We start from the raw sequence: 24,310 nt of genomic DNA, 5'->3' as shown, positions 1-24,310 counted from the left end.
AGGCGCTGGCACTGTGGGATCACAGCGCACCTGCTGTTTGGAATCTGCTGCATCATCTTCTCTGCGTCCCAGTGCCATTAAGTGAGTAGCCATATCGATACTCCTGTGTGCAGCATTATCGAGAATATCTAAGTTGGAGACTCTCAGGCTATCACTCTGCTCCAGACTACTAGCCACCCTCTGGCCACGCTGCAAGCTATAAGCTGGTCAGAAGGAACATTACTTCTCTTACTGTAACAAGAAGAGTTGGTGAGTGTGAATCTGCTGCCACCTAGGGTCCGTTTTGTGATATTAAACATTGAGATTTAATGATTAATTGATCAAAGCATCCCAAAGGGACATATCTGCAAGTTCTCTCATTCTACATTAACCTAGTAACTAGCAATTTCTAAGTTATGCCAACATAAGCGTCTGCTTAAGATGCTTAAATGAAAACCATGCTTCTGGGCCGTGCTCTAACCTAGCCGTTCTACATGACATAACGTCAGCTATTGTATGTAATATTGGTACAGCTGGTACTCAAGTTCTGACTGATTTTCTGGACATTATGCCGCGTAAAAAAGTGAAACCTGGCAAATCTGCACCTTTTAGTGACTTTCTTTGGTTCTGGTGCGACTTCGGCCTCAGCTGGAAAATCCCAACTTCAATCTGGGTCATGTCAAACTCGTCAGATCTCTCTGCCCTCCCAGTCTAGGGTGTCTTCAGAACCACCTGGGGATATGTCTGATGCGCAGGCCCTAGAAATGGATGGCCCAGTTACATTGAGATCTATTCAGTCTCTTCTATCGGCTATTAAAACAGATATTTCATCCGAACTGAGGTCATCTATTAAAGAAATTAAAGCTGAGGTGACCGCGCTGGGATCTAGAACAGACCATCTGGAACAAAAATTTGAAGAACTGGTCAGTTCCCATAATCATTTAATCTCAGCACATGATCTTTTGCAGGGGGAAGTATCTGGCCACACCAATAAGTTAGTGGAATTTGAAGATAGGTCACGTCGGAACAATATAAAGATTCGAGGCATACCGGACTCTGTTGTCAACGCTGATCTGTATCAGTATGCCACAGATTTGTTTCGTAAGCTCTTACCATCTGCCTCCGACACAGACCTTCTTATTGACCGGATTCATCGCTTGCCTAAGGCTAAGAATGCCCCGACCCAGCTCCCAGGGATACCCTTCTTAGAGTTCACTTCTACACAGTCAAAGAACAGATTTTAAGAGCCTCCCTGCCGTCATCTCCATCCAGGGATCAACTAGGAGACCTCCAACTATTTCCTGACATCTCGGCGGCCACCCTGGCCAGACGCAGGTCATTTGTTCAGATAACCACAGCTTTGAGGTCCGCTAAGGTCCAGTATCGCTGGGGCTTCCCCACAAAGCTTCTTGTACACAGAAATGGAGCTCTTGCAGTAATATCGTCTCCTGAAAGGGGCTTAGTATTATTGAAGGAATGGAACATCGATCTACAAGAACCCTCAGCTCACACCAAGCCTAGCCAGGTCTCTAGGGACTGGTCCTCATCTGACCCTTGAGCCTCTATATATATATGTTGTCTCTTTAAGAGTTATTAAGATATATAACCCTACTCTTTTATATAAAGGTGACTAATGTATACTATTGACCTGGTTGGGGTTTTAGTAGACTTGGGGTAGAATATCTACTTCTGGACATTTGGAGACTGATTGTTTCTCTTGACGAGTTGATAAGTTGAAGTGGCTATACCCCAGTCTTTACATTAGGGTCCAGCGTACTACAGTTTTCGCTATTATCTTTAATTTAATTTTAAGTGTTAGTTTGGTTTACTTAAACATTCTACTTGGTTATCTGAATAATGGTGAACGGATTTTTAGGATCTAAGCTTGGTACTTAACGCCATTATACATAGATACGAATATGTCATTATCAGAATGGATATTATACTTTCGTATGGTAGCAAAATGTTGTTTATTATAGTTACTCTGTATTAGACGGTTTTGGATGGGAGTGCCCACGGCCCCACATATTTAGTCTTGCCACTTGTGTATTTTGTTTTCATAATTAGTGGCAAAATGTTTGTTCCCTTTTGGGGACTATTTCAGTTGTTTTTATGTCTTTTTGTCTTCCCCTTCCCTATTGTGTCCTCTATTGTGTCCTCCTCCATGTTTTGTCCTTTGTCGGAGAATGTTTGGAAACGAAGAGTGTTAACAAGGGAATCCTGGGTAAGCTGTGCTACTCATTTGAAAAGTTCGGTTTCTTTCTGTTAATGCAAAAGGTTTAAATTCCCCCAACAAAAGACGGATAGCCCTTAAAAGTTTTGCATCCCAAGGGGTTGATATTGTAGCTATTCAGGAGACACATTTTTCATCGCATGCCTCCCCACAGTTTCATAATCCTAAGTATCCCACTTGTTACGCTGCCTCTGGTCCATTTAAGAGAAACGGTGTGGCCATCTTAATTGGAGCGAAGTGTCCCTTTAAACTAGAGAAGCAGGTCTCTGATAAAAACGGTAGATATTTAATTTTGGTGGGGAAAATTGGTCGCCAATATGTAAACCTAGTTTCTTTATATGCCCCTAATTCCCGGCAGCTTCCATTCCTTAGGAAGCTTTGTCATGCAGTTTGCAAGGTGAAACGGGGAATGGTATTATGTATGGGAGATTATAATGTTGCCCCAGACCCAAAGTTAGATCGTTCCTCCAGCCCTTCCAAACAGGTTAAGTCTTCTCTCACTGCGATCTCCCTAGCTTTCTCTCAAATATTAGCGGAATATGATCTATATGATGTATGGCGGGTACTACATCCAGGTGAAAAGGACTTCACGTTCTTTTCCCATGTCCATAATTCGTATTCAAGAATTGATTTGGTTTTATCAGACAAATGGTCCCCAAAGCATATAAAGAAAATTGAGATCTTAGCCATTACTTGGTCGGACCATGCTCCTCTGGTTTGGCATTTGGAGACTGTTGCTAGAGACCGACCCTTGAGGCCCTGGAGGTTAGCTGAGCACATATTGACTAACCCAGAAGGAAGTCAGATAATGCGGGTGGCTTTAGACTCTTATTTGGAGACCAACAAACCAGAGGACACCTCAGTATATATCCATTGGTGTGCCCTTAAGGTAGTTATGAGGGGAGCGGCAATACAAGCTGCAGCAGCAATTAGAAAAACACAAGCTGAAGTTCTGACTGCATATGAGTCACAGCTAGCATCTCTAGAGGCCCGTCACAAGCGCACTCCTCAGGATACTAAGGTTAAGGCTGATATAGCAAACATGCGTAGGAAAATAAACGAGATCTCTTTATTACAGGTTAGCAAGGCTATGGCTAAGCTCAATCAGAAATTTTGTACTTTGGGAAATAGAGCTAGTAAGCTGCTAGCCCGTAAACTGCGAGGGAAGAACGCTATCAATAGAATCAGAGCTATATGTAATGCCCAAGGTACTCATATCTCTAATCCTCTTTCCATTGCAAATAGATTTGCTTCCTATTATGAAAAGCTATATAATCTAAAGGCAGATGCAACTTTAACTCAACCTTCCCCTGAAATTATCAATGAGTTTCTTGCTTCTATCTCACTCCCATCCCTTCCTCCTGAAGATGCAGAGGCTCTGTGTTCGGACTGGACAGAGGATGAAGTTCAAACCGCTATAAAGTCTATGAAGCAAGGGAAAGCCCCAGGCCCGGACGGATTTACGCAAGACTTCTATTCCTCCTTCCAGTCTGAACTGTCCCCGGTACTCACTAATTTATTTAATTCAGCAACTAGTAACACGTTTTTACCGGCTGAAATGCTGGAGGCACAGATAATCACTATACCAAAACCAGGGAAGGACCCCACTCATTGCCATAATTATCGACCTATAGCACTTCTTAATTCTGACCTTAAAATCTTTGCTAAATTGATCGCTAATCGGTTAAACCCTATTCTACCGCAATTAATCCACATGGATTATGGCAGACAGGCTCCTGATAACACAAGGAGAGTTTTGAATATTATTGAGACTCATTCAATAAGCTCTAGGCCCCTCCTGTTGCTGTCCTTAGATGCTGAAAAGGCATTTGACAGAATCCATTGGGACTATATGACGGCTGTCCTCACTAAGTTTGGTTTCAGGTGCTCTTTTCTCCAAGCTATAGCCACTCTGTACACTAATCCTTCGGCTAGGGTTTTCAGCAACGGGTTTATCTCCTCTGCCTTCCAGATTAGCAATGGCACCAGACAAGGTTGCCCATTATCCCCCTTGATTTTTGCTCTAGCTATGGAACCACTGGCTGCTAAAATTAGATTGGACCCAAAGGTAGAGGGGACTACTATTGGGTCTTATGAGCATAAAATTTGTTTGTTTGCTGATGACGTTCTCCTGTTTGTCTCTAATCCTGAGTCTTCCCTGCCTGAGATATTTCGCATATTGCAAGAATACTCAGAGGTATCATATTACAAGCTTAATTCTACCAAATACGAAGCTCTAGGTGTGGCCCTTACACATGACACTGTGGAACTCTTAAGTTTCTATATCAATTCCAATGGTGTTCCTCCTATATGACATATCTAGGTATACGTATACCCTCAGACCCTAACCTGATCATCCAGCATAATTATCAACCACTGATAGGCCAATTCGATAAGCTCACAAAAGCCTGGACAAACTTTGAGATTTCTTGGATGGGAAGGGTTGCAGCTCTAAAGATGATGCTCCTTCCGAAGATCCTGTATCTGTTTCGATGCATCCCCTATTTAGTCCCCATGTCTCTGATCAAAAAGTTTTATACTGTAGCGTTTAAATTCATTTGGAACAATAGACAGCCTAAACTTTCAGAGATAAAATGTTTAGATCTAAAATGAAAGGTGGACTGGCTACTCCAAAATTAGAAACATACCAACATGCGGCTATTTTGGATCAACTCAGAGATTGGCATGCCCCTCTCTCGTTAAGAAAGCCCTGGGTGGACATCGAGCAGTTTAGTCTCTCCTCATTTCCATTACCAGACCTATTGTGGCTGGATAAACCCAGCAGACCGCAGCCCGCCCTGACACTTAGAAGTGTTAGAGATTCTCTTTCTACCTGGGACAAAATGTTGCCATCTTTACCGGATTATCACCTTCCCTCCTCTAGTCTCTCCATAATTGCACTAGCACAATTGATCCCAGATCTCCATCTCGATTTTTGGAATGCCCAGGGAGCTAGGCGGATACAGGATCTTATGGAGGGAGGATCAATCTCCTCTTTCTCCCAGGTTCAGGACAGGTATAACATCCCACCACGAGATTTTTATAAGTATCTCCAAATCAGACACTGGATGCAATCCTGGCCCGCATACCCACCAGTTCTGAGACCAGCTCCACCCGGTATTATGTTATATCTCTCCCCTACCTCTCATGCAGGAGGTATTTCCACTTGGTATAGGCTTTTGTTATCCCCTGTTGATAATAGAGATCTCCCGATCCAGGCTGTCTGGGAAAAGGACCTAGACATTACTATATCAACTGAGATGTGGGAGAAAATTTATCGGAATATATACAGGATGTCAAAATGTATCAACCATTCAGAAATGTTGATTAAAATGGTCCATAGGGTGTATCTCACTCCAGAAAAGCTCCATAAAATCTGCCCCTCCGAACCCAAATATTGTTGGAGAAATTGTGGGGAGATTGGAACACTTTTACATATCTTCTGGAAATGTCCTAAACTTCAACCATTGTGGATTGAAATATTTCAGTTAATTACTCAGGTTACCAAGGTTAGCTTACCTTTATCCTCAGCTATTGCACTGTTACACCTCTACCCTACCCAACTCCAGAGTCACAACCACTATGTCACTGGACATATACTCATCACAGCTAGAGCTGCAATAGCTCAGAATTGGAAATCCCCTATGGCCCCGCCCCTTTCGAAAATTATTAACAAAATTCAATACAGTTATGAGATGGAAACTATTGGTTTTAATTATGAAGCAGCGGCCTCTTCACCACTGATTAAATGGTTCACATGGTATGAGTATTTTATAAAATATAGTTCTGGGTCTAACTCCTAGCTTCTATTATATTAAGCTGAACGTTCTTTCGGGGCGTTAGTTAGTCTGTTGTTCATAAAATCATTTTACTGGTACTCTTGTTTATTGACTGGTTTATCTCTGACAATCCCCCCCTTGTTTGTCTTCCCCTCCCTCCCCCTGGTTGTCTACGTCTTATATATATTCCTATGTTAAATGTGTTTTGTTTTATATGTATCTTTTTTTTTTATTGTTTGTTTGTTAGCAGTATTGAGAGAGCATTCAAATCTACACTATGTACTGTATTTGTTAATTACTGCTATGCTTGTTATGTGTTTTCTTTACTAAAACTCAATAAAAACTTTTAAGATAAAAAAAAGAAAACAGCTACTTATTTAATGGTAATGTGTGTGTGCACAATATGAATTAGGGACACAACTGTGTGATATAATGGGAAATGGGGACACTAGTGTGGCATAATATGAACTTGGGGCACTACTGCTGGGCACAGTATAAACTTGGGGCATTGCACAACTGCGCAATGGGTGTAGGAAATTTTGGCTGCCACCACTAGGCTTCTTCAACGGCACCTAAAACCGCTTACAACTGAGTAGTTGGTATAGCTGTTGCAGTGCCGCTTTGCTATGGGCTGGCTGGTACCTCCTGACTGCTTACTATGGATCAGGACTGCTGGGTAGTGAGCAGTGTTGACACAGAGACGCCGGGTTCAACACAGGAAAGCTGGGGATCAGATTAGAGCAGGGTTTCCCAAACCCAGTCCTCAGGGCTCCCCAACAGTGCAGGTTTTCCATATCTCCTTGCTGGAGCACAGGTGTATTCATTACTGACTGACACATTGTAACAGATCCACAGGTGGTCCTAATTATGTCACATGTGATCCAGAAAACCTGCACTGTTGGGGAGCTCTGAGGACTGGGTTTGGGAAACCCTGGATTAGAGTGTAAGCTTTTATCTGTTGGTCACAGGATACAGCAGGTAAGAGTCTGAGGCAGAATCTTCAAGCAGTGATGTTTTATTGCTCAAGAGTCCTTTCCACACTAGTTAGTGGTGCTAGTGATCATGCAGAAGTTCAGATGGAATAATACATGTTTCATAGGCAACAGGGCTCTTTTTATACAATTTTACAACCCTAACCTGGCAGAGCCTCCTGCCCCTATAACTAATCCAGGCTGATTCATGCACGCTGCACGTAAATCAGCCTGAATGTTTAACAATTTTTTATCTTGTTCCTAGAGGCAGGGGTAGTGTACTGCTCAGTCTCCTCCCCTTTCCTGGTCCCAGAGAGTTATGCAGGGTCCCTGGAAGTAGTTTTAGGTGGGAGATTTAAAGATAAACCCATGGAAGTTTACTGAAACATCCTTATCTGCTTTACCAAAGGGAAACATTATGATTGTTCTAATCAAGTAGTAATGAAAAGTACAGAATTTTCACATACACAAGATACTAATTTGCTTTCGGAAGTCTCAAAACCAATTTTAAGAGGGCATATAATAGCCTATGAGTATAAACAATACAACTCAACATTTGCTTGCTCTGAAGAGAGTTAACTAAATTCTACACAAACTTATATATTCACAATTATGAAATAAGTAGGAAGAAATGCAAAGACACAAAGTGTCTCTCTTGTGTATGTCGAGGGCCCACATGAATATAGACCTTGAAAGAAACTTTTTAGATGAGGTAATAAGTCAGTAAGCTTTTGGCTTACTTGCTCAAAATCCATTCAACAACCAAATGTATAGTGGCCATTAAAGAAAATGCACAGACAATTCTAGAACCTCAAAAATTTGCTGATAAGGTTTTTTTTTGTTTTTTTTTAACTGAAATAAAGTTTATTGAATTTTCTAAGATAATTGCAAAGGATACAAAAAAAAAAGAAATAGGGAAAGGGTAGGACATAAAGGGGAAAGGGGTACATAGTGGAGACGAAACACAACAATATGTCATAAAACACAATCTAGACATGTATCACTTTGTAGTATTTAAATATAATTATAGTCAGTTGACAAGTAAAACTAAAGATTGGCACTCTAAACATAAGTCACTTTAACTTTACAATACGGAGACTAGTCCATTCCATCCTTGTACCTAGGCCCAAAAGCAAATATTTCTTAGATCAAGGCACGAGCCACTGAGTCGGAGATATCCAGCCTATGGGGGAACTGGGATGGGGCCCCACCTCCGTCTGTGACGTAATTATGCCAGCTACGCCATTACACTAATGGGGAAGAAGCTGCCGTGGAATACGGAACTCCTAGGGTCCCCATCTCAAAGCTGAAGTTCACTTTAGATATCACCTTAGCCAAAGACGGGGGAGACAGTTGTTTCCAGGCCTGAGCTATAGCAGCTCTGGTTGCAATGAGCACTTGGCCCATCACGTACCTGTCCCAGGAGGGAACGGAGGGGGATAATGATGTAACAAAGCAAGCTCTGGGGAAGGAGATGTAGGATATCTAAAAACCTTTACCAACAACTGGAAAACCTCTAACCACAGGGGTTGTAGGACTGGACATGCCCAAAAAAATGGAATATATCCCCTCTCTCTGTGCAATTACGCCAACATGTCGGGGGTACTGAGGGCCAAATTTTGTGCAGTTTCTCAGGGGTCACGTACAATCTATTCAGAAGCTTTACCAACATTTCAGTATGATTAAGGCATTTAGACATTGTGAAAGAGTTTCGAAAAATACGTTCCTATTCCTCCTCCGTGAATACTACCTGGAGATCTACCTCCCATTGGAGTTGAATTTTTGATTTGGTGATAACGACTTGCGAAGTTAAAATATTATACCAGGTAGTTATGCTAGCTTTGTTGTTACTCTTTGTCAGGTTTACCTGATATATAGCCGGGGGGGAACCTATGACTATACCTCTGAATGAGGGCTCTGACAGCCAGTGTCTAAGCTGAAGAAATTTATAAAAGTCGCTCTTCGGCAAATGATATTGTTCACTCAACTGAGAAAAGGAGGAAAGTGTACCTGAATTAAACAATTGGCCTAAAGTCAGAATCCCCCTAGATACCCATCCCGACAGGTTTAAGTCAGGAATCTGTTTTGAGGCTGCTTATATTGAGACATTTTCCGTGGGTCGAGCAAAACCCTCAGGGCCTTCACACAATCGGTCCCAGACTATCAAGGCGTCCCTGGTGAGAGCGGGCAGGTTATGGGCTTGCGGTCTCCATTCCCGAGGAGCCCAAACTAGATCAACTAAAGGGAAATCAGGATTACGAGCCTTTTCCAGGCCCACCCATGGCTTCCCACACCCTGGGAGGAACCAATCACGCATCTGAGAGAGGAAACAAGCATCATGGTATTTTCCCAGGTCGGGGAGGGCCAACCCCCCGTGCTTTCCTCCTAACCATACGCTGCAAGGCCATCCGAGGCGGCCTAGCCTTCCACACATATGTCCTCATAACCTTGACTAGTTTATTTAACAGGCGCTGTGGGAGATGGAATGGGAGCATCCGGAACAAGTACATCATCTTTGGGAGGAGCATCATTTTGAATGCCGATATTCTCCCCAGCCAAGAGACCTCATAGCACATCCATGAAGTAGTTAAGGACTGGAGTTGGTCAAGTAATAAAGAGAAATTTCTTATCTATCAAACTATCAAGATGTGGGGTAACCTGAATACCTAAGTACGAAATTTCTGTGGATTTCCATATCTAGGGATATTTGTCTTTCAACTTCTGTAATCTCTCCTGCGGAATGTTAATGGGAAGAGCCTCCATTTTGGAAGTATTCAATTTATACAGAGAGGCTGCGCTAAATTGGGCTAGAAGTGTATGGATGGCAGGTAGCGAGGTCTCCGGGCTGGCAACGAATAATAGGACATCATCTGCAAATAAGCATAACTTGTGGGCTTCTTCTTCCACAACCACTCCCACACACTCCTGATCAATTCTCACTTTAGTGGCCAGTGGTTCAATAGCCATGAGGTATATGAGAGGAGACAAAAGGCAACCTTGACGGGTGCCATTAGAGATTGGAAAATTATTGGACAAAAACCCATTGCTAAATACTCGCGCCAATGGTTTGACATACAGCGCCAGGATAGAACTCAGGATCTCCCCGGCCAGCCCCATACGCTCCAAAACCTTTGTCATATACATCCAGTGGAGTCTGTCGAACACTTTTTCAGCGTCCAATGAAAGCAAGAGCAGTGCATCCCCGTTCATGTGGGTCTGCTCTATAATGTGAAAAATACGCCTTGAGTTGTCTGGGGCTTGTCTGCCGCTGACAAACCCCACCTGGTCTGGATGGATCAACATGGGGATAACCGGGGAGAGCCTGTTAGCGATGAGTTTCGCAAAGATCTTAATGTCCGAATTCAGTAGGGCTATAGGCCTATAATTTTTACAATCTGTAGGGTCCTTACCCGGCTTGGGAATTACAATTATATGGGATTCCAGCATTTCAGGAGGAAATTTCCCTACTGCTGTACCTGCATTAAATAGTTGCTCCAAAATGGGCACTAAATCTTCATGGAAGGTGGTAAAAAAGTTATTAGTGTAACCATCTGGTCCGGGCGCCTTATCTTTGGGGAGATACTTGATTGCCTGTCTAATTTCCTCCTGGGACCACGGAACATTGAGCCTTTTCCGTATTGATGCATCTATAGAAGGGAGGGGGAGACCTTCCAAAAAGGAGGATATATCATATTCAGATGGGTGGTGTGTAGCGGGGTCTAATTGGAGGTTATATAAATTTGAATAAAATGAAGCGAAAGTATTTGCTATATCACGAGGGTTAGAGCATTTAGACCCTGTAGAGTTTACAATGCTTTTAATTCTGTTACGGGCCTGGAGGCCCCTCAATTTTCTTGCTAATAACCTGCCCGCTCTATTACCTGCCACATAGAATTTTTGGCGTAGTCTAGACAATGCTAATGAAGTGCGGGTCAGGAGTAACTTATGCAGTTCAGATTTAACATGGGAGATCTCTGCACCAATAGATCTAGAAGGATGTTGTTTATGTTGTGTTTCTAGGAGTTTAAGCTTGGTTTCTAGCTCTGACTGTCTATAAAAATTTGCTTTCCACATTCTAGCTGCCACCTGAATAGCTGCACCTTTCACTACAGCTTTGAGGGCACACCAGTAAGTAAAGATAGAGGTCTCTTTGGGGTCGTTTGTTTGCATGAATGATAAAAGATCCTCTTTAATTGCTAACTTGGCTTCTAGAGAAGAAAATAGGTGGGTTGCCAAACACCAGGGCCGTAGGGGAGGGGGCTGTCCCGAGGGTTTCCAAGACCATACCACTGGCGCATGGTCTGACCAAGAGATAGGGAGAATCTGCACTTTACGTGTATTCTGCAATGACCATTTATCTGATAGAATGAGATCAATTCGTGAGTACGTGTTGTGTACTGAGGAATAGTATGTGTAGTCACGAACATTAGGATTAGCTACCCTCCAAACATCTGCCAGGAGTCTCCCAAACACTAATGACGGGTTCCCCGGGGTTGGGGAATTTATTGGTCCAGAAGGGAGCGATCTATCAAGCCTAGGATCTATGACTAGATTGTAATCTCCCAAATTATCACGCTACCCCGTTTAATCTTATCTATTAGTGCAAAAGTCGACTTCAGGAATGGGACTTGTCTCAAATTCGGGGCATATAGGGATACTAGGGTGACCCATTTACCCTCTAGTTGACCAACAATTATCAAAAATCTGCCACTCTTGTCTTCAACCTTTGAGGATAATGTAAAAGTGCATTTGGAGCTGACTAGAAGAGCTACTCCACATCGTTTATGAGGCCCATTAGCGGTGAAACATGTGGGATAATGGTGATTCCTAAAGACTGGGGGGGCCCTAGCTGCGAAATGAGTTTCCTGCAGACCTACTATATCCGCTTTATGTTTATAGAAAGAGGACAAAGCTAATCTACATTTGTTTGGAGAATTTAATCCCCTGACATTTAAAGATAAAAACTTAACCATTATAAATGGTGATGTGTACTGAGGGATATGGGTGACCTACTAGAGTCGAGATACTTCTAGGGAGCTTCAATGCCAACCAAAAGGCGAGGAGAGTGAAACAGGGGATGTTGTGTTCCGCTAGGAAAGGAAGGGAAAGGGGACAAAGGGGAAAAGGGAAAGGGGTAAGAACCCCCCAACAGGATGGGGAAACGAAAATAACCCTATACATAGGGTCAAAGCATTTTCCAGAAGGACAGGGTACCGGCAAAATACTGAACTTGGGGCACATGGCACGGGCCACAATGCGCCACCACCCGCATACAAAGACAGACATAACTGAACATATGAAAAACCATACCAATTACCCGAATGAAGTGAGAGATCTTATGTTTATACCCTCCAAAAGCTCAACTTCTCAAAGTAGGAGTATTAATTCGATGTAAGCTGCCAACTACAAAAATATATAACTTTCCATTACTTAACAGATTAAATATTGTGCTTCCCATACTGGCATAACCCTAACTGCAAAGTACAAACCCCCCCCAGAAAAAAAACGTTTTCCCTCCCTCTTATAGACATCAACCCCTAGAATACTAACAGATTTTTAAGGCACAAACAAGCGCAAAGCTAACCATTGTATCCGTAGGGATGGCTGGAACGACTTGTTGCAGGTACTATACCCTGGAGGGAGAACAAGATAAAGAACAAAGACAAAAACAGCAACAGTCCCCCCCAAGCATCCGCATAGTGAGACCTATAACCCACACATTATTGTTTCAGAGAATAGAACACATGAGTAACCATGAGGGAGCCTACACACTAGGCAGGCCCAGCTAGACAAATATCAACATTGGAAAAGGTTATCAAGCTTTTTAGAGACTCTCACTATATAGTGTCCCGGCAAGAATGTCCAAAGCCATAAAGAGAAATTCCAGAAGAACCGGACCAGAAACCTAGGATCACAAACTCCCAGGGATGGCTGTCCTCAGCTCTAACAAGAAAGATTGACGATGTGAATAGAAAATGTCCTCAACCCGACTCCAAATTTCACCTATATGGACATATCGACACTGGTAAGGACCCGGGAATTAGGGTCAGGCCGAGGTGATTGGATATTCCAGGCCTCTAATGTCTTTGATCCTTCTTCCAACGTAGAGAAGACATGCATCTTGTTGTTTCTATGGACCAGGAGTTTAACTGGGAAACCCCATCTATAGGGAATGTCATTGTCTCTCAGTATTTTAGTAACAGACTGAAACGAGCTGCGCTTGGTTATTGTAGCTTGTGAAAAGTCAGGAAACAGCTGTAAACCTTGCAGAATGTCTGAGTCCTCTGCTTCTCTCGCTGCTCTCAAAATCTGCTCCTTTACATGGAAGAAGTGAATGCGCATAAGGGTATCTCTAGGCAGAGTATCTGATACATTTCTGGCTTTAGGTAATCTATGTATTCGATCAATAAGTAAATCCTGAGTGGAAGCTGTTGGCAGGAGCTTCCGAAACAGCTCTGTGGTGTAAGACAGGAGATCCGCATTGGAAACTTGCTCCGGAATGCCCCGTATTTTAACATTGTTCCGACGGGATCTATCCTCCGAATCAGCCAGTTTATCTCTCAAACCAGACACCTCAGCTTTGAGTTGTTCATGCAAAGTTATCAGATCATTATGAGAGGCCACCATCCCGTCCATATTGGTCTCCAGATGGCCCGTCCTTTTCCCAATCTCTACTACTTCCTTCCGAAGTGCGTTGATAGAGGAATGCATTTCAGCAAGTATGTCTGTTTTAAAGGTAGAGAATAGGTGTTGCATCATTTGGAAGGTGGTCGGAGCGTCTGGGTCAATGGAAGCGGAGGCATCACCAGGTGGTTGTGATACCAGTGACGCCGCTCTGACTGGGGGTAGTGAATCGCCACGCCTGTCAGCTTCTTTAGGGGAAAGAGAGGAGGCAGTCGGCTTCTGAGGTTTAAAGAAAGGTAATGGTTTGGCTAGACTAGCTGGTTTGTTCTTTTTAGGAGGCATGTTTACGTCAATGTTCCAGCAAAATGATAACAGCTCTCAGACAGTTATGCTTGGATAGCCCACTCTAGGAGAAGACAATGAAATATAATCAACACATTGGTAGCGTGTAGCGTAGAGCGACTTCACCTAGCGGAGGGGAGAGAGATGCATGCGGGTGGCAGCTATAGTTACATTTTAGGTCAGATGCATTATTGCATGATTGATGAACTTCTAGGCCAAGTATAAGCCTTGCCTTAAGTAGACTCTTGGTGCAGCACAGACCAGCTACAGGGTGTTAAAATAGATAATTCAGGCTACAATGGGTGCAAAATTTATTAGAATATCGGAGGCCAGTAGGTGGCAGTGCACGTCAGGCCAGTGTATAATATTGCAGGGTTAAACTCAAAATTAAAGACTGCAGTAGCAGCTCAAGACCACTAGATGGCAGTGTTCCATAACTTGTCAAGGGAAAGAGCTGATCTGCACAATCAGATTGTCCCGACCCGACTTTTATTCAGTTACTCACTGCTGTGAACCAGGCCACGCTGCGGGGAGACAGTCAGCAGGGTCAGCAGACAGGCTGGTACCAGGACTACTGCAGGACTCAGCAAGCCTCCCAGACTACAATGCAGAGCAGCAGCTGCAGGGGCACAGATTTCCAGGCCACTTCTTCCAGCACCAGACCCGTCCAGAAGGCACATCACAGATGGAAGGGACCCCCCCCAGCACTCATGGAGACGTCTTCGGAGCGCAGGTAAGTGTATGGGGTACTCGAGGAACCGCTGGGCTGTGCAGGAAATGTCACTGTGATGGAGGTCTAGGTGGCAGCATAGGCCACAAGCTGCAGCCCACAAAGCTGTGTCTCCGGACGAGCTGCGGATGTCACATTCGACCCCAGACAGTTGGGGGGCCACCAATCCGTCACTCAGTGCTGTCTTGGGGAGGTAATGAGCCCCGAATTTGCTAAAATATAAGGCAATCACAGGAGCCTTAAAAAACTGCGTCCTCGCACTATGGCGTCCAAGCCACGCCCCTCGCTGATAAGGTTTTTAATTATTAAATTAATTAATTAACATTGCCACACAGCAGTGGCAGAAAAAAAAGAAAAGCGGTGCAAGATGGAACTGCCCTTGGGCCTTCCCACCCACCCTTATGTAAGATATTGAAAAGGACATGTACAGTTTAGCAAACCAAGCACTACAGCAACAAGAAGTGCTACTTTTGTGGCTGAAGTGCTTGGTTTGTTTGGGCCCTCACAAAAGTGCTGTTAATGAACTCTACATTTTTAAACCATGTTTGCTCGTGCTGCATGTTTAATCTCCTTCTCCTCTTTGGATACTTCCCTCTCATCTCTGCAGAACTGGCAAACTTATGCATACACAGGAATGGATATTTCAACTGGAGTGGAATTAGATCTTCTTCAGACAGACTGTGACACGGAACATGTGGGCAGCATGGAATCCTTCATGTTGGAATAAGCTGCATTGAAAAGAGATTTATACCACTATATAGATGCAATTGAGGAGACCATACTTAGGTTAAAACCTGACCCACCAGCTGAGATCCTTTAAAAGAGCTTGTACAAGAGAGATATACTGTGCTTCAGAATAATACAGAGGAGGCCCTGAGGCAGGACGATAAATATGTCCAGTTTAAAGAACAGGTAAGAGACCTGAGATAACAAATGGGTGTGTCACCGGTCCCTGCAGATGAAGCTTTGGAAGAAGAAGGCGAGGAGATTGCCATCACCTAGAGCACTGCGAATTTCACTTGTCCTATAACACAGTTGGGGGCGGTGAACCCAGTGAAAAAACAATGTATGTGGCCACACGTACCAAACTTCAGAAGGGTAAATACGCCAGATGTCCAAAAATTAGCTGTGACCTCTCTGACATGAATATATCGTTAGATGTTTATAGTAGGATCAGCTGGAGTTACGGCAGAGGTGCAACAATTTTTGGGTAGTTCTTTTAGACCATACCATATGTCAAAATGTTCTGCTGAATCATCTCTGGGTCTCCTGGAAAAAGCTTGGTTTTTTCCTAGCAGCAGTTGCTTGAGAAACTGAAGGAGGGGACACCGTTGTGTCACACTACCACTTCAGCTGTCAACTTGCTCACCAGGAGCTCATTGCATCTCTTGTGATCTGGAAATAAAGAAAAGACATAGCTTTTAAACCTAGGATCAAGCATAGTCGCCGATATGTAGTGATCTGATTACAAGATGTTGATAACTCTTCGATCCTGGCGAAGCGATTAAAGTACTTCATCTACAAGTCCAACATACGTAATTGCTTTGTTTCCTGTCCTCCTTCAATTTCTTAAGCTGCTTTTCAAAAAGTCTAATTAAGGGAATCACTTTGCTCAAGCTAGCAGGAATAGAACAGGGGCGCACGCAGGGGGGGGTGTTCTGGATCAGAAACCCCTCCCCTCCGTGAAGAACAGTGTCCCTACATAGCGGCACTGTACGCGGTGGACGCTTCTATGACAGCGCTGCGGCTGCTGTTCAGTGCAGTGCCGCCGAAATGGAGCTTTTTTTAAAATAACTTTAATAACCGTGCCTCCGCGGACCGCAAACAAATTTTGCGCCACTCATTGGCATACATGAATGAGTGAAGACGACATCAAATAAAGCAAAGGTGAATTAAAAGAGACTTTTGACAGCCTCTGGACGGCCTCTAGAGTACAACTTCCTCCCGGGAAAAGTCCCGGTAAGTCTTATGCCCAATTCGCCCCTGGTCAGCAGTATGCCTCTTAGTGATGTCGATGATACACAGAGTAGCCTGCCTCTGAGAAATGAGTCAGATGAGTCAGCACAACATTTTGACATTTGGTCTGGTCTAAAAGAATTGCACAAAAATCGTAACAGCTCTGTCATAAAAGTATTGTGTGAGGATGAACATACTGATGAGGGTGAGGATGAAGACAGTGTAGATTGCAGGTGCTGGGATCTAGCTGAGAGAAGGGAGCTAGCTGAGGCTGGTAAGCTTGTTAATTTTTCGGGCAGAATGGCATGTTGGCAAATTTATGTTTTTCTACAGTAAAATTTCACCTTTATTAGAGATGGGTTTTTTTTCTTTAAAAAGGTAAAAGCTTTTTTTTACACTTTTGTTTCCCTGACTTAAAACCACGCAGATGACACATAGGGATTAGTATCATCATGATGACTGGTGCCAGCAGCTACTTGATGCTCCTGGTCTTCTATGGACTAATGGGAATACCTATTGATGGAACAGAGCAATGTGACTGGAAACTAGAGAGTGACAAGAATAATGTGACTGGAGACTGACAACAACACTGCTACCGCTGTTTCTGTGTGAACAGTGGTACTGAGACAGGAGCGTGACAAGAACAATGAGACTGCAGACTTTTAAGAACACCGCCTTATTATTTCTGTTTCAGCACTGACATTGAACAATGGCACGTACACTGTAAACTGGCAAGAACACTGCCAACTCTCCTGTTTCTGGGCAAGCTATGGCACAGTAGAATGTGACTGGAGAATTTTAAGAACACTGCCAGCCCTATTATTTCTTTCAGCACTGACAATGAGCAATGGCACATAGACTGTAGACTGGCAAGAACACTGCCACCTCTCTTGTTTCTGTGTGAGTGTCACGGAGCCTAAGTTTGGAGTAGACCTGGAAGCGCCGCTCTAGATAGACTTACCCCCAGAGAGGTACGGAGTCTAACGGTAAAGAACTATTCACCAGGGATCCCCGCAAGGGAATATGGACTTAGCTGCTCTCTAGCCGCAGGTCGCGGTCCTCTAGTTGGGATTAGAGCAGGGTGATATGGAACCGTGGAGTGGAGCAGGACTGCTGGATGATAAATGCAGAGATTCAGGTGAACGCAGTGAAACTAAGCGCTGAGATCTTTAGAAAGCGAATAGCCGAGAACAGGACTGATAATGAGGCATGAGGTTCCTGCAACAATACCACAGGTCTTGATCGTGGAATAGGTAACACAGGATAACAACTGAGAGTTGGTGAACTGCAGAGAACTGATGCACTGAGACCCCTGGAAAGCGAATACCTTGAGGATGGGACCGATGATGAGGCACGAGGTTCTTGCAATAATACCACAGGTCTTGATCGTGGAACAGGTAACACAGGATACCAACTGAGAGGTGGTGAACTGCAGAGAACTGATGCACTGAGATCCCTGGAAAGCGAATAGCTTGAGAACGGGACCGATGATGAGGCAATAATACCACAGGTTTTGATCATGAAACAGGTAACACAAGATACTGATGTGCAGACGGGAGCCAGAGAGAACAGCGTCCTAACAGGTAAGGAGACCTGAAGATCTGGCACCATAGTAGAGAAGCAGGTGCTTAAATAGACAGCGCTGACAGTCAATTAGCCAATCAAGTGAATGCATGAAGTTTTGAAAAAACCAGACGTGTGCATGCTCAGTTCAGACCAGCAAGTGAATTCAGGGAGTGAGAACCAAGGAAAACAGGTAAGAACAGTGACCAGAATAAAAGGTAACTGGTGCAATGTGTGACATTGACTTATGGCACAGTACAATGTCACTGGAGACTTTTAAGAACACTGCCAGCCCTATTATTTTTGTTTCAGCACTGAACACTGCCACCTCTCTGTTTCGGGGCGAGCTATCGCACAGTAGAATGTCACTGCAGACTTTTAAGAATACTGCCAACCCTCCTCATTCTCTTTCATTAATCTTGCTGCCCAACTGCACTGGAGAATGCCAAGACCTCTGCGAAAACCGAGCCCGAGCATCTCTAATTTTAAATGTGTGCTGCAGCGCCAGGAGTATAATACCTAGCGCCACAACATTGAATGGGTTAAACCCATCAATTTGACCTTATCAAAGTAATTCAATATCCACATTATAACAGGTTGGATCTCTGCTGGTCTGTTTGCTTTTTGGGTTTATTCTATGGACTCTTTTAACCAAAATTGGGTCAGTATTGACATGGAGGCTAAGTTCTGTAGGCAGCCATACTGAAACAAATTGTGTAAGCTCTTTTGTTTTGATATATTCTGTCAGGGCAATAATTTTTATGTTGTTTCTTCTATTTTCTGTTCTCCAGGTCTTCCAGCTTATTCTGGAGAACATTTATGGTTGATTTGTGTGTTTCCTAGTGGCTACAAAAAATATTACAATCTGTTTTATACTGGAGATTTCTGCTTTGCTAAAGTGTTTCATTGCAATACATGTACAGTGAAACAGCATAAAACATGTTTTCCTTTATGAATGAACCTCTCCTCTCTTCCTCCTGCAAATATCAGTATGAGTATGCTTGTAAGATGTGTAGGGGTGAGCACCTGGGTGGTCAGTTAGATGTAATGGCATCAAGTTCTTTGTGGGTTTATCCCAGGTTCAGGGAGATAGAGCACAGTTCTGGATAGCACAAAATCACTGAGAGGGAGTATCTTGGAATCTAATGTGAGTTGGGTGAAAGTGTTGCTTAATTAAAGGTTGAAATTATTTGTGTTTAAATTTTCAAGAAAAAGTTATATAGGATTTGAGTCCCCAGGATAAACAAAAGAATTGCAGATGTATTCTTGTTAACAGACCCATGTACAGTTTGCAAAACTCTGCTGCCAGAAGTACTCAACGCCTATTACTCAACACCTATATATAATATACCAAATCAACAAAAAAGATAACGTGGGACAAAATAAAACAACATTGCGTCTATCTAAGAGTATGATAAAGCTTTAAAAAATGATCACTTGGTGACTAGTCTCTCTTGAAGATGTATGTTAGTGTACAATTATTCAACATCACTAATTAGCAAGAAGTAGCTGGACTATCATAATGGTTTGAATAAATTTCAGAAACTGTGGTATTTTTAGTATAAGATGGGAGAGAGACAATGTGAGTTTCAAATAATCAACAAAAAAGGACAGTTTAATTGTGAAATTATAGGGCGACCAAGTGGACACACAAGTGAGTTGTGCATTTTGGGTAAGTGTGAAATATGGGTACTACAGAAAATGAATATAAAACGAAGCGCATTGTCCAAAAGTTTCTTGTACTTAATTTGAAAAGTATAAGTAGGATTACTTGGCAACTTGCTAATAACCTTCTTGTTACTCAACTGTGGATGAGCTTCCAAACAGACACTAGTAATTTGAACACCTACTTTGTCTTTTGACTTGACAGTAACTATATTGTCCATAGCAAATTATTTCAATGTTCTCCTTTCCATAAAAGACAAGTTGCAATTTCAAGTGATGCTTCTCTGTAAAAAAAAAATCACAAATCTTGAAAATCCTCAGTCTTTTTATAACGACTATCAGGGCACCTTTGCATCGTATTGGGCAGAGCACAGATTTGGTGTTAAAACATTTCTTAGTATCAGCATGTTTAATGTTAAAACACATAATATAATATATATACAGTAATATATATTGTGTATATATATATATATATATATATATATATATATATATATATATATATATATCTTACTCTTAACCTATTACCCTGATTCAGGTTTTTGCATTCTATAGAGGTTGCTCCCTCTTAAGCAGATCTTTATAGATAGTAACTGCCAGCAAATGGATGGGACACTGGGCATGCTGGACATATTTTCTTAGGCATAAACATTTCAGTTTTTTCAAGTTCATTATTTAGTTTAGTAATATACATGTGATTCATTCTTCTGCTGTACTTCATCTCTCTAAAACCTGAAAATATGCTAGACCCCTGTCACCTAACTATGACTCTTAATATTTTATATTTTAGAATCAAAGTAAATGTGGAGCAGTGAGCAAATTGATGGAAAGCATGGCCGCCGAGGAAGACTTTGAGCCTAGTCAGGATAGCAGTTTCTCTGAGGATGAAAATGTACCCTTCTTTTTGCAGACTGAACGCCCAGTTACTCCTGGTGAGTAGCATGTGAAAAAAAATTGGCAACTGATTCTTAGGGGGGTATTCAATTGTCCGCGGGTTTGAGCACGGAAAAAATAATACCGTTAATACGGTAATCTCTCGCTGGATTTCAGCTCGCAGCATCCAGCGAGTAAATTACCGTATTAACGGTTTTTCCCCGCAGGATTACCGTAATAAAGGTAATTCTGCGCGGACCGCGGGATTTTCGGCAATCCCGCGGACAATTGAATATACCCCTAAGTATCTAATAAGCATAGAAGATGGAAACTCTTGACTTTTTTAACCCTTTCTGATGCTAGTTTTATTGTCTTTACAGCTCCACGGTCTTGTATCATTGACAAAGAGGAATTGAAAGATGGGTTGCAGGTTTTGATTCCCATGGATGATAAACTTCTTTATGCAGGCCATGTACAGACTGTCCATTCTCCAGATATGTGAGTCTTTGTTCATCCTATGTAAAATGCCTATTTGTTTAAAGTCAGTTACTCCTTTCTAATATTTTTTCTAGATATCGTGTGATTGTTGAGGGTGAAAGAGGAAACCGTCCACACATCTACTGCCAAGAGCAACTTTTACAAGAAGCTGTGAGTTCATAATGACATCACCAGTTACACAATAGTAGAAGCCTTGTACAAATGGCATCAATTTATTGTAACCCACAGCCAACCAATTAGATACTTGCCATGAACAGTTAGTAGATTTTAGAATACATATGTGCTATTTAAATCATGTTACAGTACCAAATAACTTTGTATATGAAACTTGCAGTGTACTTATTAAAGGACCTGTGGTAGCGCCTCATATGCGCACGCTATCCTTTAATTATATTCTTAGATACACTCGCTATAAAACTCGCACTTTTATGCACTTTTCCTTACACAGTGTTGCCTTACTCAGTCTTTTGACCACACTAAATAACACAAGTTTTACAGAACTATCTATCCAATATTCACTGTATCTCAGCAGTACTTCACAGTATATATTCGTTATAAATAATCAATACTCACAACATATGTATGTATTTAAATCAAAGTATTTTACTGTTAACACAGAAAAGCTTGTATTCAAAATTCACACATATATCATAACGTTGTTCAACATAACATAGTATATAAATATAACATTAACCCTAGGTTCACCACCGTTATTCCTTACACTATCCTAGCTTTGCATATGTATCCTTAATAAGAATCAGTATTTATAATATTGATTTAACTATCACAGATATCAGACAATAGCTACTCAATTATATGTATATAAATAGTTAAATCCACATTACAAATACACATGTAGCTTTATGGATATATATATATATATATTAATGATACTTATTAAGTCCTTGTATCCTCAGTCCGATTCTTATCTGCAGGGTAGGGAACGTTCCTGTAGTATAGAATCCTTTCTTGTAGCTTAGTGTAATATATATATATATATAGTATAGTAGATCCTATAGATCTTTTCTGCAGTGTAGTGTATCCCTATTTGTATAATGTTCCTAGTATATTTTCTGCAGTGTAGTGTATCCCTAGTGATAGAATCCTTTCTTGTAGCTTAGTGTAATATATATATAGTAGTGTGTTGTAACCCTATAGATGTTTTCTGCATTGTACTGTATCCCTAGTGTAGTGTATCCCTAGTGTAATGTATCCCTAGTGTATTTCCTGCAGTGTAGTGTAGAGCTCTTTGTCAAGGGGCAGCAGGCATCCAGAGAGAGAGAGAGAGAGGGTACCGGGTCTGGACTTTTATAGTCCAGACTTGGAAACTCCCAGCCTCCCACGTAACAGCGTGTGTGTGGTGATTCACCACACACACATGGAGCTTCTTGGGTCCAGGGGTGATGATGTCATCACCCCTGTCGGTTCTCCCCCCTATGTATGTGTCCAACAGTAAAAACAAGTGACCCTCCCAGTGTCCCAGCACCCTCCTTTGTCTCAGGTTTCAAAGCTGTTATCTGGAACTGACCAGAGTTGTGTGTGGGGTTTTACAAACACATGCAAAATAGCTAATGCTGCCATGTGGCTGGGAGGATGGGAGATACTTTTGAACAATGCATGAAATGGCTTGAGAATCATATCATAGGAGAAGGTTCTACAACAGTACTTATAATGCAGTTAAACATTTTCGGCCTGATTCATGAAGGCACGTAAATGCATATCATATGCAAAATCACTTATTGCATGCCCAGAAACGGGAAATACGTCCATGAATGCATCACTGTCTGCTGTATCTTCGAACACAAAGAACACTTACTACGATATTGGGGAGTGCACAGGGCAGGGAAGGGGTGTTTTGCTGTAGCTAATTTACAGTAGGGGAGTGCCAAACTCAAGCACATGCAGCCATGTCTAAATTCAGCTCTGGTCATCTCAAAGTTACTTGTATACCTGTAAATTTTTGCCTTATCTTTTGCTCCATGTAAAGGGCTAGGCTAAGTCCTGATCAGTAGTGATGACAGTCTTGTATGCATGCTGTAACATGTGTTTGCAATAATATATTTTATGGGGAGGAAAACTGTAATAAAAACAACTTTTTTTTTTTTAAATGTATCATTAATGCCCTTATTACAGGTGACATTAATTACATTTTTTGTTTTTTTGCTGCGCTTTCTATGGCGACTGTATAATCCACATAGGTATTGGATGTATCCTGCAGCGTATTGTGTAGTAGAGCCAGGGACTGGCTGGCAGACTTTATCCCTGAGGGAAGCAAGCACATAGCACTGGTTCATATGTGCCAGCCCATCCTTAAAGGGTGGTTTTCGGTACAAAATATATTTGTCGATATAAAAAGAGGCTATTTTAGTGTTGCTTAACCCAGTGATACTTATGATAAATGTTAAATAATAAAACAAATAATGCAACAAAAATAAACCTCACTTTATATTGCACTTTATTTTATATGTTCCTTCTTTCCTTCTCCCTACAGCACTTTTTTTTAATTTTTTTTTTTTAACATACCTGGCTGATTATAATGGGTATAAATCATATTATAGCAATAGATTATATAATAATGTTCTATTACAGTACTGAACACATGGGCTGGTTTATCAAAATTCAAAAAGCCCCTTTGCTTTAAAACCTGATGTTTTTGCTAGTAAAATGGCTTACTTGTTGTCTTTGCCCTATATAATAATATGGTTATTATTTGTTTTAGGGTTAACCTAAAACAAATAATATGAGGGGTGATACTGGGAGGAGGAGCAGAGCAATACGTGTCAATCTGACACCCTGTCCCAAAGCAAAATTAAGGCTCTGGGGTACTTTAGACAGGGTGGTCCCTATGATGTAACATGGTTATCACTTTATCATCATCATCATCATCACCATTTATTTATATAGCGCCACTGATTCCGCAGCGCTGTACAGAGAACTCATTCACATCAGTCCCTGCCCCATTGGAGCTTACAGTCTAAATTCCCTAACAGTAATACATACACACACACACACACACACACACACACACACACACATACACAGATAGACACAGACTAGGGTCAATTTTGATAGCAGCCAATTAACCTACTAGTATGTT

At 42.0% G+C, this 24,310-nt stretch overlaps 1 protein-coding gene across 5 annotated transcripts in view; it reads left to right on the top strand.

Moving 5' to 3' along the window:
• TNRC18 (trinucleotide repeat containing 18) overlaps positions 1 to 24,310 on the top strand; it is a 655,441-nt gene that overhangs the window by 477,727 nt on the left and 153,404 nt on the right. For all 5 annotated transcript variants that reach the window (XM_075179957.1, XM_075179958.1, XM_075179955.1 and 2 more), the window contains 3 exons: positions 20,633 to 20,774; positions 21,096 to 21,213; positions 21,288 to 21,363. In XM_075179957.1, the coding sequence (XP_075036058.1) occupies positions 20,633 to 20,774; positions 21,096 to 21,213; positions 21,288 to 21,363 (336 nt within the window). The remainder of the gene's footprint in view (positions 1 to 20,632; positions 20,775 to 21,095; positions 21,214 to 21,287; positions 21,364 to 24,310) is intronic.

The sequence above is a fragment of the Mixophyes fleayi genome, chromosome 7, assembly GCF_038048845.1.
Source record: "Mixophyes fleayi isolate aMixFle1 chromosome 7, aMixFle1.hap1, whole genome shotgun sequence".
Taxonomy (NCBI): Eukaryota; Metazoa; Chordata; class Amphibia; order Anura; family Limnodynastidae; genus Mixophyes; species Mixophyes fleayi.
This window is presented reverse-complemented; position numbering and strand designations above follow the sequence as displayed.